The sequence below is a fragment of the Larus michahellis genome, chromosome 6 (genome assembly GCF_964199755.1).
Source record: "Larus michahellis chromosome 6, bLarMic1.1, whole genome shotgun sequence".
In the NCBI taxonomy this organism is placed as follows: Eukaryota; Metazoa; Chordata; class Aves; order Charadriiformes; family Laridae; genus Larus; species Larus michahellis.
This window is the reverse complement of record NC_133901.1, coordinates 67,812,839-67,827,428: the sequence shown is the minus strand read 5'-3', so window position 1 is coordinate 67,827,428 and position 14,590 is coordinate 67,812,839. Positions and strand designations below refer to the sequence as shown.

Genomic DNA, 14,590 nt, shown 5'->3' with positions numbered 1-14,590 from the left:
TTTGGTATTGGAATTCACCATTCCAAGAGAATAAAGATACTTTAATAAGACCTCTAACTAGACTTAGCTGTCTAATTAAGCAAAGGCAGATGCTCAGAGAACTGGTATTAAGATGTGTGTGAGCAGCTTAACCATCAGAGACTGAAGTGTCCTTTTTCCACAGCACTGTTTCCATACTGGTAACTTTTCTAACACCACAAAATGAGGTGGGTTTGCTACAGACTTCAGAAAACTAAATTAAACAAGGTTTGTTTCAGAGGACATTTCTCCCCCCTGGTGAGCTAACTTCTTTTCATCCTCTAGAACCAAAACACAGCTATCGCTGAGTAATGAACTTATATATGACCTTAATAAACTATTACAATGTTCGAAACCAATCAATGTTTTCATTACCTGTAGGAAAGGCACGCCTGTTCTTTCAATTGCAATCACACCCACTGTTTGATTCACTTCCAAGTCAAGAATCAAAATTTCTCTGGGATACAATAACAGCATGTAGTTTCTTTTGGAAGGCAAATATGACAACTGAAGACAATCGTTGAGCGTTACAGATTCAGCACTGTAAAACATCGGATACGAACAAGTTCAGTATCAACAAATACTTCAAGTTCAAACTAAAATTAGCAGTATAAATTTTCCTGCAGCTGCGTTTTTTCCATTATTCCCTGTTTTCATCACTAGGGAACCGCAGATTTCCATTTAATTGCTACAGCAGTGCAAAGCATCACTGACCTTTAAAAGACACACACGCTGTTGACTTTTGTCTAAATAAGATTATAGAGTAATTTTTAAAATAGTATGTAATCCAAATGGAACAAGTGTAATTCTTGCACATCTGAAATACAAAGCAATTCAATTACAATCAGTGCTAGCTGCCATGACATTTAGTGGTATTCATGGGAAATTACCCTTAAACATACTGCTTACTTCAATTTTTATATTATTATGCATATTACTTTATTTTGAAATGAACAGAACTAGCCTATCAAGAATACCAGTCTACAGACTCAAAGAAAGTAGCCAAGAGCAGGACTGTTCGTCATTTTGTTGATTGCCAACAGGAGACTGGCTGCAAAGTAGAGAGGTTCATTAGGCACATGCAACCCAATGAACTCTAAGTCACATTGAAGAAAAAGATCCTCATACTGGGCCTAGGTTTGAAGGTCTCTTAACTGATCTAATGTATCATCCCTTTGCAGGGGTTTATTTTATTTTAATCTCCTCATCCTACCACGCGCTAAACCCTCCTTACACTCTTCTTGCATCTCATTCCTTGCTTCAGGAGCATTATTCACCTTTTGTCTGCAATCACTTTGCTGACAGTCTCCTGCTCCTCCTTCCTCAAAGTTTTCCCTAAACTAATATAACACCAGATAAACCATCGCTGCTACAATTTTTTTCTCCCTCTTTTCCAATTCTATTCTTTTCAGGTGTTCTGGATGGAAAAGGAGGGAGAAAAGAGATGACCGTCGTATCTTTAGCAATATTCATATAAAAATTAAAATACAATCAGGAGAAGAAAAAAAAAAAATGGTATCTTTGCTGATTTTCTGTTATTACAGAGGATACATAAGACAGCCGCAGCATAGGTACTGTCTCAGTATTTGCAAACCAAGTATTCTGTCCGATGCAGCGCAAATTAGGCATTACAGAACACAAAATGACAACACCATGCCCTTTAACTTCATACAAAAATTACAGTTTCTTAAATGATTACCTGAGGGAGCATCATCAAGTTTTCAATTTAAACACCTTATCAAAACAGAGTATAGATTTCATATCTGCATTAAATTTTGGTGTCAAGTGCTATCTGAAAATAGTGTGATTAGTTGATTAGTTTGTTCTGAAATTCGCTGGATGCTCAAGGAATACTTTTATTACTCAAATGGAAAGTACAAAATGAAAAAAGAATTACACCAAAGAAAAGAAAGTGCTCTAGAGAATTTCTAACAACAAAAAAAAAACACATCAAAATGTAACAACTTTAGGTTTAAAAGGTCAGAAAAAAGACAAATGTATAAAATCTAATTTTATTTACACACTATTCACTTAAAAAATGCCTCCTACTGCAGTATCATGTGTAACATCAGAATGACAACTCTTCTCAGGTATTTTTATTCTCACAGAATTTTTATTCTCTTATTATACCCCTTCTCATTCCGCAATTGAAATGAATTCCGTTAACCCATTTTCACTTTTTCCCCCCCCCTTAAGAAAGATGTTTCTGAATCTACACTTGCATGCAAATCTCTTAGCGAAGGGAGAACATTATGTCATTAACTTATGTAAAACATGCTGGGATGATACGGCTTTTTATGGACAGAACGGGATGAATGACTGTCAATGTTATATCCTTACACAATGTCCTCAACACAGGACATCCAACAATCTGCCTACCCCAGTAAATTTTCTCTTTTAAAATTAATTATCTCACAGACTTTAATGTAATTCCATCTATAAAACATACAGGTATACAAAACCTTATCTGAGAATAAATACTTGCAACCTACCTTGGCTTTTCATTACTGATTAAGATTTTTACTTTGTCAAGGGCTTTTTTGGCCCCCGTGGCAGCAGCCAGCTTGTTGTGCGAAGGGCTGGAATGGGGACTAGAGATGTAAACTTTCTTCCCAGAGCTGGCAGGAGCTTTGGAAGGAGAGAAGTCGGAGATGAACACTATTCCTTCACTGGTGAGCACTGTACCAAGAAAAACAATTTTTAGTATAGCAAAATACAACCTGCAATTTGATTCTTGTGTTCCATTTTAATGAAATTTTGGTGGGGAGAAATGCTAATAACTTTAATAGTACTGTATTAGGCAGAAAACTCATAATTCTAGACAACATGCAGCTTCTACTGAAAGAACTGCAGATCATAGAATCACAGAATTGCCTAGGTTGGAAGGGACCTTTCAGATCACCTAGTGCAACAATTAAGTAGATCCACAAAACTCAGTTTTTCAAAACTAAGTCTATACTAAAAAATTACTGTGCAGATTACTGGCGGAAATCTCTTCTTTCTTCCTTACAGTTATTCTCTCTCAACTATTTCCTGGAGAAACTGGCTGCTCATGGCCTGGACGGGTGTACTCTTCGCTGGGTAAAAAACTGGCTGGATGGCCGTGCCCAGAGAGTGGTGGTAAATGGAGTTAAATCCAGTTGGTGTCCAGTCACAAGTGGTGTCCCCCAGGGTTCGGTGCTGGGGCCGGTTCTCTTTAATATCTTTATCAATGATCTGGATGAAGGGATCGAATGCACCCTCAGTAAGTTCGCAGATGACACTAAACTGGGCGGGCGTGTTGATCTGCTTGAGGGTAGGTTGGCTCTGCAGAGGGATCTGGACAGGCTGGACCGATGGGCTGAGACCAATGGTATGAGGTTCAACAAGGCCAAGCGCCGGGTCCTGCACTTGGGTCACAACAACCCCATGCAGTGCTACAGGATTGGGGCAGAATGGCTTGAAAGCAGCTCGACAGAAAAGGACTTGGGAGTGTTGGTTGACTGTCGGCTGAATATGAGCCAGCAGTGTGCCCAGGTGGCCAAGAAGGCCAACAGCATCCTAGCCTGTATCAGGAATAGTGTGGTGAGCCGGACTAGGGAAGTGATCATCCCCCTGTACTCGGCACTGGTGAGGCCCCACCTCGAGTACTGCGTTCAGTTTTGGGCCCCTCGCTACAAGAGGGACATTGAGGTGTTGGAGCGTGTCCAGAGAAGGGCTACAAAGCTGGTGAGGGGCCTGGAGGACAAACCTTATGAAGAACGACTGAGGGAGCTGGGGTTGTTTAGCCTGGAGAAGAGGAGGCTGAGGGGAGACCTTATCACCCTCTACAACTACCTGAAAGGAGGTTGTAGAGAGATGGGGGCTGACCTCTTCTCCCTGGTGACAAGTGATAGGACGAGGGGAAACGGGTTCAAGTTACGTCAGGGGAGGTTTAGATTAGATATTAGGAGACATTTTTTCACTGAAAGGGTTATTAAACATTGGAATAGGCTGCCCAGGGAGGTGGTGGATTCACCATCTCTGGAGGTGTTTAAAAAAAGGGTAGATGGGGCACTGAGGGACATGGTTTAGAAGTGGCTCTTGTCAGGGTAGGCTAAAGGTTGGACTCGATGATCTTAAAGGTCCCTTCCAACCTCAACAATTCTACGATTCTATGATTCTATGATTTTTCTTTAAGCTTCTCAATGCAAATAGAAGGCAGGGTTGCCTACATTGGCTATATCCCCAGTTTTTATTCTCACGCAGAGCACGGCTCAAAGAATTGTTAACTCACATTATTTATGTTGCAGCATAAAGATTCAGCTAAGCTGTAAAGATGTAGCTAAGATTTTACTACATGTTTATACAATTTTAGGTTGAATAGTATGGCAGATAAAAAAAAGACAACTAAAAAGACTGGAAACTGCACTGTCTCATTATAGAACAGGAATGATCAAGCTAAATTAAAGAATAAAATGTTAACTCTCTTATTTCTCTTAGTTTCTTTCTGCTAAAATGTCAGTAAATCTGCACTAGGTCCCCTTTGACACCTGAGTTGCTTCAAAACTGAAGCTCACACTCCATTCCTTTAAAAAAAAAAACCTTTCTGTTGAAAATACCATTTATTCTTGGTCTATTCATCTCACTGGATTCTCCCTCAGCATCCATCCTTTTGTAGCTTTTTATGTCAGTTTAACAGGGCTTTCTATACTTGGCTTCCTCTGGCTCCCTATCTACATGCTCTCCACCTTCTTTATAAAGTCTCAAACGTTTATTTTCACATCTCTAACTTCCCATGCGTACTTTTCCCCTCCTCTCACTGAATAGCATCTTATTTTAGAAGATTCCACATTTTGGCCAAAGACTCCCCTGTCTTTTTGAGACTTCTTCTTGGCATTAATGACATTATTCTCTCCAATTCATTACTTTAATCTCAATATTAACATTTTACTTAAACATTTTTCTTGGTCACACATATTCACAACACTCATTTTATACATGCAAACTTACAAGCTAAGTGTGATGGATCAAAGGGGTCAAATGAAAAAGACAGAATATTTTCCGCGTAACTTTTCTTCCAAAGTTTGGTGCCTGTGTCTGCATTCCACAGTACGATATAGTTAGGTGGATGAACAGCAAGCAGTAAATCTCTAGAGGCATCTTGATTCCACAACCACTGCATGTCTGTCAAAAGAAAGAAGAAACAACAGTGAAATTAACTTTTTTTTAAAAAGTTTGTTCTATTTAAAAACTATTTTTCTTCTGCAATACCTCATCTTTAAAGAAATGTGTAGTGACTTGTTAGTAACAAGATGTTTCTATTCCACAATTCTAAAAAACAAGTCCCTTTTACAATCTGAATTTATGGTTTTAACAAGCAGCAATACACTGGGTTACACATGTCCACGCACATGCACACAACACACATCTGATCTGAAGAAGTCATAACTTTTCATCCCTGAATTCCTACCTGAAACAACATACTGTGTTGTACAGAATCCCTGCAGAGTCAAAATGAAAAGAATCATAGAGCATCCCACTTAATATTTGGGATGACACCATGAACCATACACCCTCCTAAATTAATATTTGAGCTGGTATCAGTATTGGACCAGTATTTGGAAACAAACGTCTTCTCCACTTCAAATACCTTTTAACAGCCAGTCTTAAGTTTAAGAGGAAAATGAAACTGAGTGTAACACACAATCAAGAATACAAGTACAATGCCTAAATGCTAGGGTCAGTCTGAAGAGGTATGGGTGCCAATCATCATGGCTGGGCATCATTTAAACATTCAAGATAAACAGGCATAAAAGACTACGTTTTCTGCAAATGAGAACAGAGAGACACTTCAGTTACTTGACAGCAGCTGTGTTAGAGCTACCAACATGCTCCATGGGGCAGTGTTTTAGACAACAGAACGGGTCACACAGGCAGTGGACAAAATCACCCCCAAGTCCAGCTCCTACTGCTCACTGCATGGCCCCACCGAGGCAGAGCTTCTCTACAGCATGGTCACATGTATTAAGATGTCAAAAAAACTCCCTTCCTCAGCCATTCTTATGTTTTATCAATTCAGCTTTTTCAGAGCTAGTAAGCGCTCCCCACTGAATTTCAGGGAAAAAAATAACAATCCAGCCACGTGTGTCCTAATCAGTAACACTGTAAGTATACAAAAGGTTAATTAACTCCTTCTCAGCTGAATGCAGAGTTTGGATTAAATAAAGAAGAGTGCCTTACACTGATGCACTGCTTTTCTCCTCATTGAAACAGTGAGGCTCCAGCTGTTATCCTTCAAAGCTCTCGCAGATAACACACAGAGAACCAGCAGATCACCCTGGTGCTCAATCTCTCTGTTTGCACCATTTTCTACAGTCTCATAATAACAGCCAGAGGCCTCAGAAACAGATGGAAAGGAAAAGAAGCTGCTTTTGTTAGAGGCTACTACTATATCAAACCAGGGACTTAGGAAAGAACAGAATTTTAATTCTCTTGCTTATTTTTTTCTCACCCAGAAGATTGGAAAGCCTTCACTGGGGCTGAAAACCTGGAGAAATCTTCAAATGGCATGGTCAAAACTCCATCAAACATTCAGTGAATAGGTGTCAGGAGTAAATAAAATGTAACTTATAACATACAAAAAAAAATAAAACTAATAAAATCAACCGCAGTCAATAGAATACATTTTCAATGTCCCACTATCAGACTTACAATATTGCATTTACTTGCACAGGCTTTATAAAAACAGAAATATAACAAAAAACCACCCTAACCTAATTTCATAAGTGGGTTTTCAAATAATAGAATTCAAAATAAAAAGCAAGTGCCACGCAAGCATCATGACAAGTTTTTAAAATAGTCCAAATAAACTATAAGTTATTCTTGGGCGGGGGGGGGGGGGGAAGCGTTCTCAATTTAGCTTTAGAAATAATTTGTAGACATATTGCTAGTGTGGACTGTAGTAGCAATAAAGAGAAATCCAGAGCACACAGCAGAGCACGTAGATGTTGTGTACTTGCCGAGTTATCCCTCCCAGCTAACTGCGTAAGAGCCAGGCTGATGCTGGAAGCAGCCCGCTCCCAGCACCAGCTCAGGGACTGGACGCAGACCAGCCACAGTAGCGCAGCCACAAAGCTAAGCAGATTCCAGCGCTCCAGCCAGCTCCTGGTCAGCTCTGTTAAGAGCGGTGCCAATAGAAAGAAAAGTGCCTAACACGAGTAATTAGAACCAAAAAACTAAGTTTTACAATAGTAGGAGAGTACTACTATCAACTACAAACTGCACCAATCAAAGCAACAGTAAAAATGATATTGAGTGCGTGATGCAACAAGGAATGAAGTCTAGATCTTTTGATTCCCTTGTCTGAGTTCTAACCGCTACCTTAACTTTTTCATTCATGAAGTACAAGATGCTACCTAATGAAAGGGAGCATTTGATGGATGACACCTTACTAATAGATGAGCACAAAAAGAAGCAAGGAGAAAGACACTTAATTATTCCTTTCCAATATATTCTCTTAATTGTCTTATACCTGGCCAGTGGCTACATTTTCTGTTCTCTATCCTTCATCAGACCAATTAAGATAGTACTGACCTCCAGGCCAGGCTTCTAGATATTTCTGCCTCTAGCATAAGCAAACATAAGTCTTCTATAACTTATATCATCATAAATGCATAGCTCCTTTCTCCAGGCTTTTTTTTTTCCTTTGGGTTTTTTTGAGGGATTTTGGTTGCGTGGTTGTGTTTTGCTTTTGTTTTTTACTTCCCCCAGAGACTTGTGAGATCCCTGAACAAGATGATTTTTTTTTTTTTTTTCTGGTAATGGGATAAGGAATCTTGAAACATGGAAACATGCAGCTGCCCAGAACTGTTCGGGTAGAGTTTATCAGGTATTTTTCAGACCTTCCCAGCTGCACTGAGCTACCACCCACAGAACAGAATCAAAAGCAGCAAATACCACCACTAAACTGTCTGCTCAAATGAAAGCCACAACCAGTTATTTATACGATCTCAAAATTTTCTCTTTCTCTTGACTGTTTGTGTTGTTACCATTATGCCCACCGAATTACGCTTGCAATCTAATTAAAACGTGGCATACTCAGTTTCAAGACTTCCCACCGCTAACTCCAACTTTATGCGAAACCTGCCTTATTTACAACTGTCTTCTATGCTAAAATTTACACAATAACTTGTCCTTTCTCCATTTCACTTTCCATTTTTAATATTGCTATCTATGCATAAAAAAGCCTCCCTGTTCCTATGAATCAGACAACACCATAGGTGCTCAAAAAAACCTTCGCTCTCCAGTTGCACTGCAAATATATATTACCATGCTAGTATATTTGACCAGAAGTAGCTACATAACAAACTAACTAAATAATTGTCAAAGTATATGTGCACAATCAAAACTCTTAACTTACAGCAATGTAACACTGTTAAAAGTACTACACCACTATAGATGACATCAACATTCAGGTGCAATGCAAACTGCACTACATCCCCAATTCAAAAGCAGGAACTTGACGCCATAAATGTTATTATTTCAATCAATAACATTAATAGACTGTAACTTTTTTTCAGATCTTGGAAAATATTACCATAATGAATTAAATCTCACAGCATCCCTCTGGGAGACAGTAAGTCTTTACTTACTGTTTACACAGAAAATCAGTAGACAAACATAGAAAGGCTAGTAATCCCAACAGTAAAATCCAACAGCAGAACTGAGCATAGGTTGTTAAACCTAGGCGATGGGTTTGTACACAATGCTCCATAAAATAAGTTCCATACAAACATCATGCAGTATCATTACCTTGAATTGGTTTTGCGTGTTCTTGTATTTCACAACGAGCTGTTCCTGTTGCCACGTCCCATACAATTATTTTTCCAGAAACATCAGCAGAAGCTAAACGTAAAGAATATGGAGAACCAATATTGTGATGGTAATTTTCTTTAGCCCACTTAACCTGAAGATACAGATGAAAATTGGTCAAAGGAGGCAAACATACATATAACAAAGACACTATACTTCATATTTTTCATATGGATAAACAAATAATAAACTACTTAACAAAAAAGCATAGTAATAGTTAACATTAATAACATCTGCATAACCATACTTTTAAGCTACCATCAGTCATGCAATTTTAAGGTATGTGGCAACTGTGCTGCATGACTGCATGGTTGGTACTTTCAAACTACATAAATCAACAACCCTTGTTCCTGAAGGCAATTACAACAATCCATAAGTATATGCTATGAATATAAAAAGTTTACTCAAATATTTAGAAGAAACTAAATGGCAATATTTAAGGTTCTGCGGGCATCTGCAACCTTATACCCACTGATTTCCAAACAAATGAAAGTTGAGAATTCACCATCCAACTTTTATACACATCCTAAAACATGTTCTTTTCCTCATCTGTCAAATACAAGTATATTATGGTATTGGGGAGAAAGGAAGTTTAGTCTTTCATCTATATGTTGTCTCATGTCAAGCTATTGCTGACATTTGCTATCTTTTAGGTTCTTTTCACCATATTGTCACGATTGATTTCCACATACTTCTTTCTGGTTTGGGATTTCAAGCTGCATGGGCTTGCAAGTCGGCAATACTTATGAAAACTGTGTGTCTTGAAATGTGAAACATTCTGCCTACAAGTCTCCCAAGATTATAAGGAGATAATACTGACTCCTTCCTTATCTATTCAACATAGACTTGTTTTGCTATCTGCTTTAAAAGTGAACTTCTGCCCCTACAAGAGACGGAAGACACTAGCAGCATAAAGAAATCTTAATGCTAAACTATTAGGAGTTTACCTACTACAAAAATGATGCTGTATCTAGCTGGCTGTGTGCTGTCACAGTACCTGACGGAGAAAGTACCTGAGGCCAAACACAACACTTTTTGCAGATATTGAAGGCGTGACATTAAAAAAATAGAAACAGAATTATCATTAGGCACCGCTAATTTTGCAACATGAATTAGATTTATAACGGCATTCAGAGCACCGTAGCCACCTTTGTGCTACCCCTCTCAGAGGTGTGACCAGGATGCTTCTCAAAAGCCTAGCTGAATAAATTAAACAAACATTGCACATGCACAGCAAGCAATCTTCAAAGAGCTCTAGCTATAAAGCCAAAGTGTGTTTCTACCAGAATAACAAAGAATTCTTAGGAGAATCTCCTCTACCTGCAAATTCCAATTTTGCAATTCCCGATTCCCCGCTGTTCCAAAAAAATTACCCATGAGGTTACCTGCATGTAGCTATGTAGCTATTAAAAAAAGTAATTATAGAAATCTGCAAAGCTATTTCTTCCTCAGGTAAATATATGTTACTTTGAAGCAAATTTCAAGTCTGAAAAACATCACTTCCCACAGGAGGAGTTGTCACCAAGCTATGACCAACAAAAAGGAGATCTTTAACGCGATCAGTCTCACCCAGAGCTCATGCAGCTCTATCACCATAAGCCCTCTTTTCTCATTGTAGTCACACTGCTCCAACAAAACAAAATCAGACATAATCCAATCCGTGCTAAGTTATCAGTATCCCACAAACACCGTATCGACCTACAGACCACTAACATGGATCCATTTTCACTGAAACCATTACCTGACACAGTTATGAGAGCCAAAGGCCAGGAAGCATTTAAAGAAAAACAGTTAAACAGACTGCAGAAGGATTATGAAACAACTGCTTTTCTCTTTGCTTTTTTGTTGCAGATAATGGTGCATTTTGAAAATTTTCAAATCTGAAACATGGGGTTTGGGGGAGAAGATACCCTGTAGGCTGAGTTTGCTGCTGTGAACCTCTACTACAAAGAGTTTAAGTCAGACGTACAGCAGATTTCTTACAGATCCCCTCCAGCTTATTTACACTTTCAGCATTTACAAAAAAAAAAAAAAGAAATCAGTTAGGGATCAAAGGAAATGTCATACAAATGTACATAAAGGTATCATAGTCTCACAATAATTTCTCATATAAAGCCTACTTCTCTTCGTTCTTCCTCCTCATAAATAAGTCATTTTCTTACAGTCTATTTCTGTTAATAAAGCACTAGATAGTAGTTTTGAAAAATCATCTTATAAATTATATAAAAACCATTTGGACTTCAGCATTTGGTTTCCTATTGAAATAACGTTACTTCTCAAAGCTAGTGAATGTCACCAAAGTGCACTGAAATGTTATCATTACATGGATCAAAACCTAATTTTGCTACAACTTATTATCTAAGCTAAGTGTAAATTTTAAAGCAGAGTCATCGTTATAGCTGCTACTTCCGTACCACTTACATTTTCTATTTTTTACACAATTATAGACACTGGAATAGATTTGGTCATGTTAAAGGGCAGCTTGAAGTCAACTGAGGCTGAGGGGACGCTTACCCAAATAAGTTGCCAAAAGGCAAGCAAAGGTATTGACTCACAGAGTGCTGCTTACTCCATGGTTGCTGTCACGGACACACCTCTGCTCTGAGATAACTGAGAAATAACCCTCCTTACTGAGAGTCACCTAAGTTGCCCCGCAGCTGTCACCAGAGAGACTATTCATAACAGCGGCACAAGTTCTAAGTTGACAGCAATGCCTGGGCAACCCTGAGAATGCTCAAAATTCACTGAAAGATTTGGGCAAATATACAAACATGCTGGAAGAAATCAGTTTTTGGTCCTTTGTGACATTTTAACACTATTATTTTTAACACATCACAGCACACAGTCTCAAAAAACAATGTAAAGTATCTCTTTTGAAACCTAACCCTTCCACCTTCCTTTTTTCCAGTCAGTTTCAAAATTCTCTCTAATCAAGCAAAACTAATTCCTAAACCTTACAAACATTTTTAAAAGCTGCAACGTCATTATCTGTAAGGCTCTTGACAAAGATCTTGTAGGGATCTGTATTGGTTTTGCCCTACCCAATATTTTCACCCAGGATTTGAACAATTTATTTATTATTATTAAAAAAAGTGCACTTAATTGGGCTCTGTAGCAGAGAAATAACATCAAGTATTTACAGTTATTTAGAAAAATAATATATACACCAGAATCAAGTAATATACCTTAAAACATGTATGTCTCACCTTGACAACACTAGCTTTGTGTCTTTCCAAAACCTGTAAAGTCTGAGCAGTATTGGCATCAACTATCAGCACAAGAGAATGACATCCATATGCAATCAAACCTTGCCAGCCCCTAGAAAAGCACACATCATCATCAAACAAGAAAAAAGAACAAAAAGAACTTCCCATCAAGAATAAGGCTTTTTTTTTTTTGTAAGTTGAGTGCATGCTACTAGACACAATCATCACAATAGTAAAAACTATTTAATAACATAAAACTCAAAAGCATTCTAAAACGCTGTTGCTGCCCTGTCTGCTAAAGCATTCGCTGATGGAACCCTAAGCCACCGCAAAGCGCCCCATTGTGTCCACCTATAACAATCCCCTTCTGTAAATTTAAGACATCACATAGGAATTCACAAAGAGCATTCCCAAATTTTATATATAAGCACACAGGTAAGCAATATATTTGCAATTATATAATTAATTGCATTTTATTTATTTATTTAGACAAAAAAGGAGCATGTCAACAACGATTACAGTTATAGTGCAAATCTGCTGAGGCTTGTCTGAGTTTAGGAGGGGTTAATGCAGCCACCGATGACAATTACAGAGCTGTGGTGAACACCAAGCAAGCGGGAACAGTCAAAGGAGAAAAACAAAGTTTCAAACTAAGAACTCCAGAGAACTGCAATGGTCACTGCTCTGTGAGCTGACAAATGTAAACACCACGGTTTTCAAAAATTACTTGGTTCAGCAGCTATTTTGTTTTATTTCTGTCCCTAAGATTCAGCAGTATTAGGTTAAAGCTTCTCAGCACAGCTGGGTGAAGTCACTGCTCAGAAAAATTAATACAAAAAGCAATATGCTTGCTGGCTTGGTACATCACCTCTCAAACTATAACAGAAACAGAAACCAGAAGAAGCTGCTCTGATCTCAGCAGCTTGTTGCACCAACGAGACCTCTGCCTGCAGAAGCCAATGCCATTGCTAGAAGGGACCGGCCCTCACTCATCCATGGCCATGGCTTTGTTCTGGCTGGACAGATGGACAGTGGCACCTCCACCGGGCTCCCTGCCCGCCTCCCCGCCCAGGAACGGGGCCCGGCAGGAGGAGGCTCGCCTGGGACACACCAGCACTACCGCTTGCAGGGACAAAAAAAGGGCCCGCGTATTTGCGGTGACGGCAGGGCACGGCACCCCGGCAGGCGGGCACAGCCGACCCTCCGCAGGGATCCACCTGCCGCCGCGGGCTGAGCCTCGGCACCTGGACACGTACGAACGTCCCGCTTAAACCCGCGTGCCTGCGGGGGAGCGGGCGGAGGCACACCGGGGGCAGGCAGCGGGGAGCCGGGCCCACTCCGCGGCTCCTTCCCCTCAGCCCGGGGGGCTCCGCGGGGAGAGGCTCGCGACCCCCCAGCCGCCCCTCTCCCTCCCCCAGAGCCCGCCCGCGGCCCGGCCCCTCACCAGTCCGCCGCCCCCCTGTTCGGGGCGCTGAGGGCGCCCGTCAGCGTCCGCGCCGGCAGATTGATGTTCACCGTGAAGCGCTGCATGGCGAGGCCGGGGATCGCCGGGACCGGCGGGGCGGCCCGAGCCCGGGGAGCCGGTAGCCGAGCGCTCCGCGGCCCTGCCCAGGAAGCGCTGCCTCGGCGGTGCCGCCGGTCCGTGCCGCCGGGGTCCGCCGGGGCCCCGCGGCTCGGGAACAGCAGTTCCGCCGCCGGCCGCCCCCCGCTTGGAAGGGCTGCGCCGGGCCCGTCAGTGCGGCGGCTGATCGCCTCCCACCATCTCAGGTTTCCAGCCCGCCCCGCGGTGCCTCTGGGTAACCCCAGAGCAGCCACCCGGGCCTGGGGACACGGTGCTTCCTCGCTGGCTTGAAATGATATAGCCTGGGAGGAAAACGCGCCGCGGGGTCGCCGGAGGCCCCGTCTGCCTCGGCTGAAGGGCTGCAGAGAAAGCTGAGCTTGTTGTCAGTCTGGGACTTGATAGCATGAGAGGTAACGGCTTCAAACTGCAAGAGGGGAATTTTAGATTAGATATCAGAAAGAAATTCTTTACTGTGGGGGTGGTGAGCCCCTGGCCCAGGTTGCCCAGAGAAGCTGTGGCTGCCCCATCCCTGGAGGGGTTCAAGGCCAGGCTGGATGAGGCTCTGAGCAACCTGGTCTGGTGGGAGGTGTCCCTGCCCAGGGCAGGGGGGTGGAACCAGGTGATCTTTAAGGTCCCTTCCAACCCAAACCATGATTCTGTGGTGACTGGGCTGCCTGAAGTTACCTCAGCATGCAAAGGGCTCCCTGCCAGATCTCCGTGTTGCAGGACTAAATCCAGCAAATTTCTTTCACCATAGTCATTCACCATTTCTTGGTGCCATACCTAATGCAACCAGTCTTCCAACCTGTCCCCAAGCTGCCGCTCATGCTGGGCAAAGCCACAGAGGCTGACACATCTGCGGGCAAGGACGCTGCACGTTTGCGCTGGAGCACACCAGGCTGCAGAGCTTTGAAACATCCAGAGCTTTTTTTCTCTGCCACAACATCAATAAGGTGGCCAGAATCACGTGGCT

The 14,590-nt window shown here is 41.4% G+C and overlaps 1 protein-coding gene across 4 annotated transcripts in view; it reads right to left on the bottom strand.

The window, feature by feature from the left end:
• Positions 1-13,844, bottom strand: part of WDR11 (WD repeat domain 11) — a 44,644-nt gene extending 30,800 nt beyond the window's left edge. For 3 of the 4 annotated variants that reach the window (XM_074591894.1, XM_074591895.1, XM_074591896.1), the window contains exons 1-6: positions 13,501-13,714; positions 12,057-12,168; positions 8,791-8,944; positions 4,990-5,163; positions 2,511-2,697; positions 394-559 (exon numbers count right to left, since the gene is read on the bottom strand). In XM_074591894.1, the coding sequence (XP_074447995.1) occupies positions 394-559; positions 2,511-2,697; positions 4,990-5,163; positions 8,791-8,944; positions 12,057-12,168; positions 13,501-13,586 (879 nt within the window). In that variant the 5' untranslated portion in view covers positions 13,587-13,714. Of the gene's footprint in view, positions 1-393; positions 560-2,510; positions 2,698-4,989; positions 5,164-8,790; positions 8,945-12,056; positions 12,169-13,500 lie in introns of all 4 variants that reach the window. The other variant, XM_074591898.1, reaches the window with a different exon arrangement.
• Between the last annotated feature and the right edge of the window lie 746 nt (positions 13,845-14,590).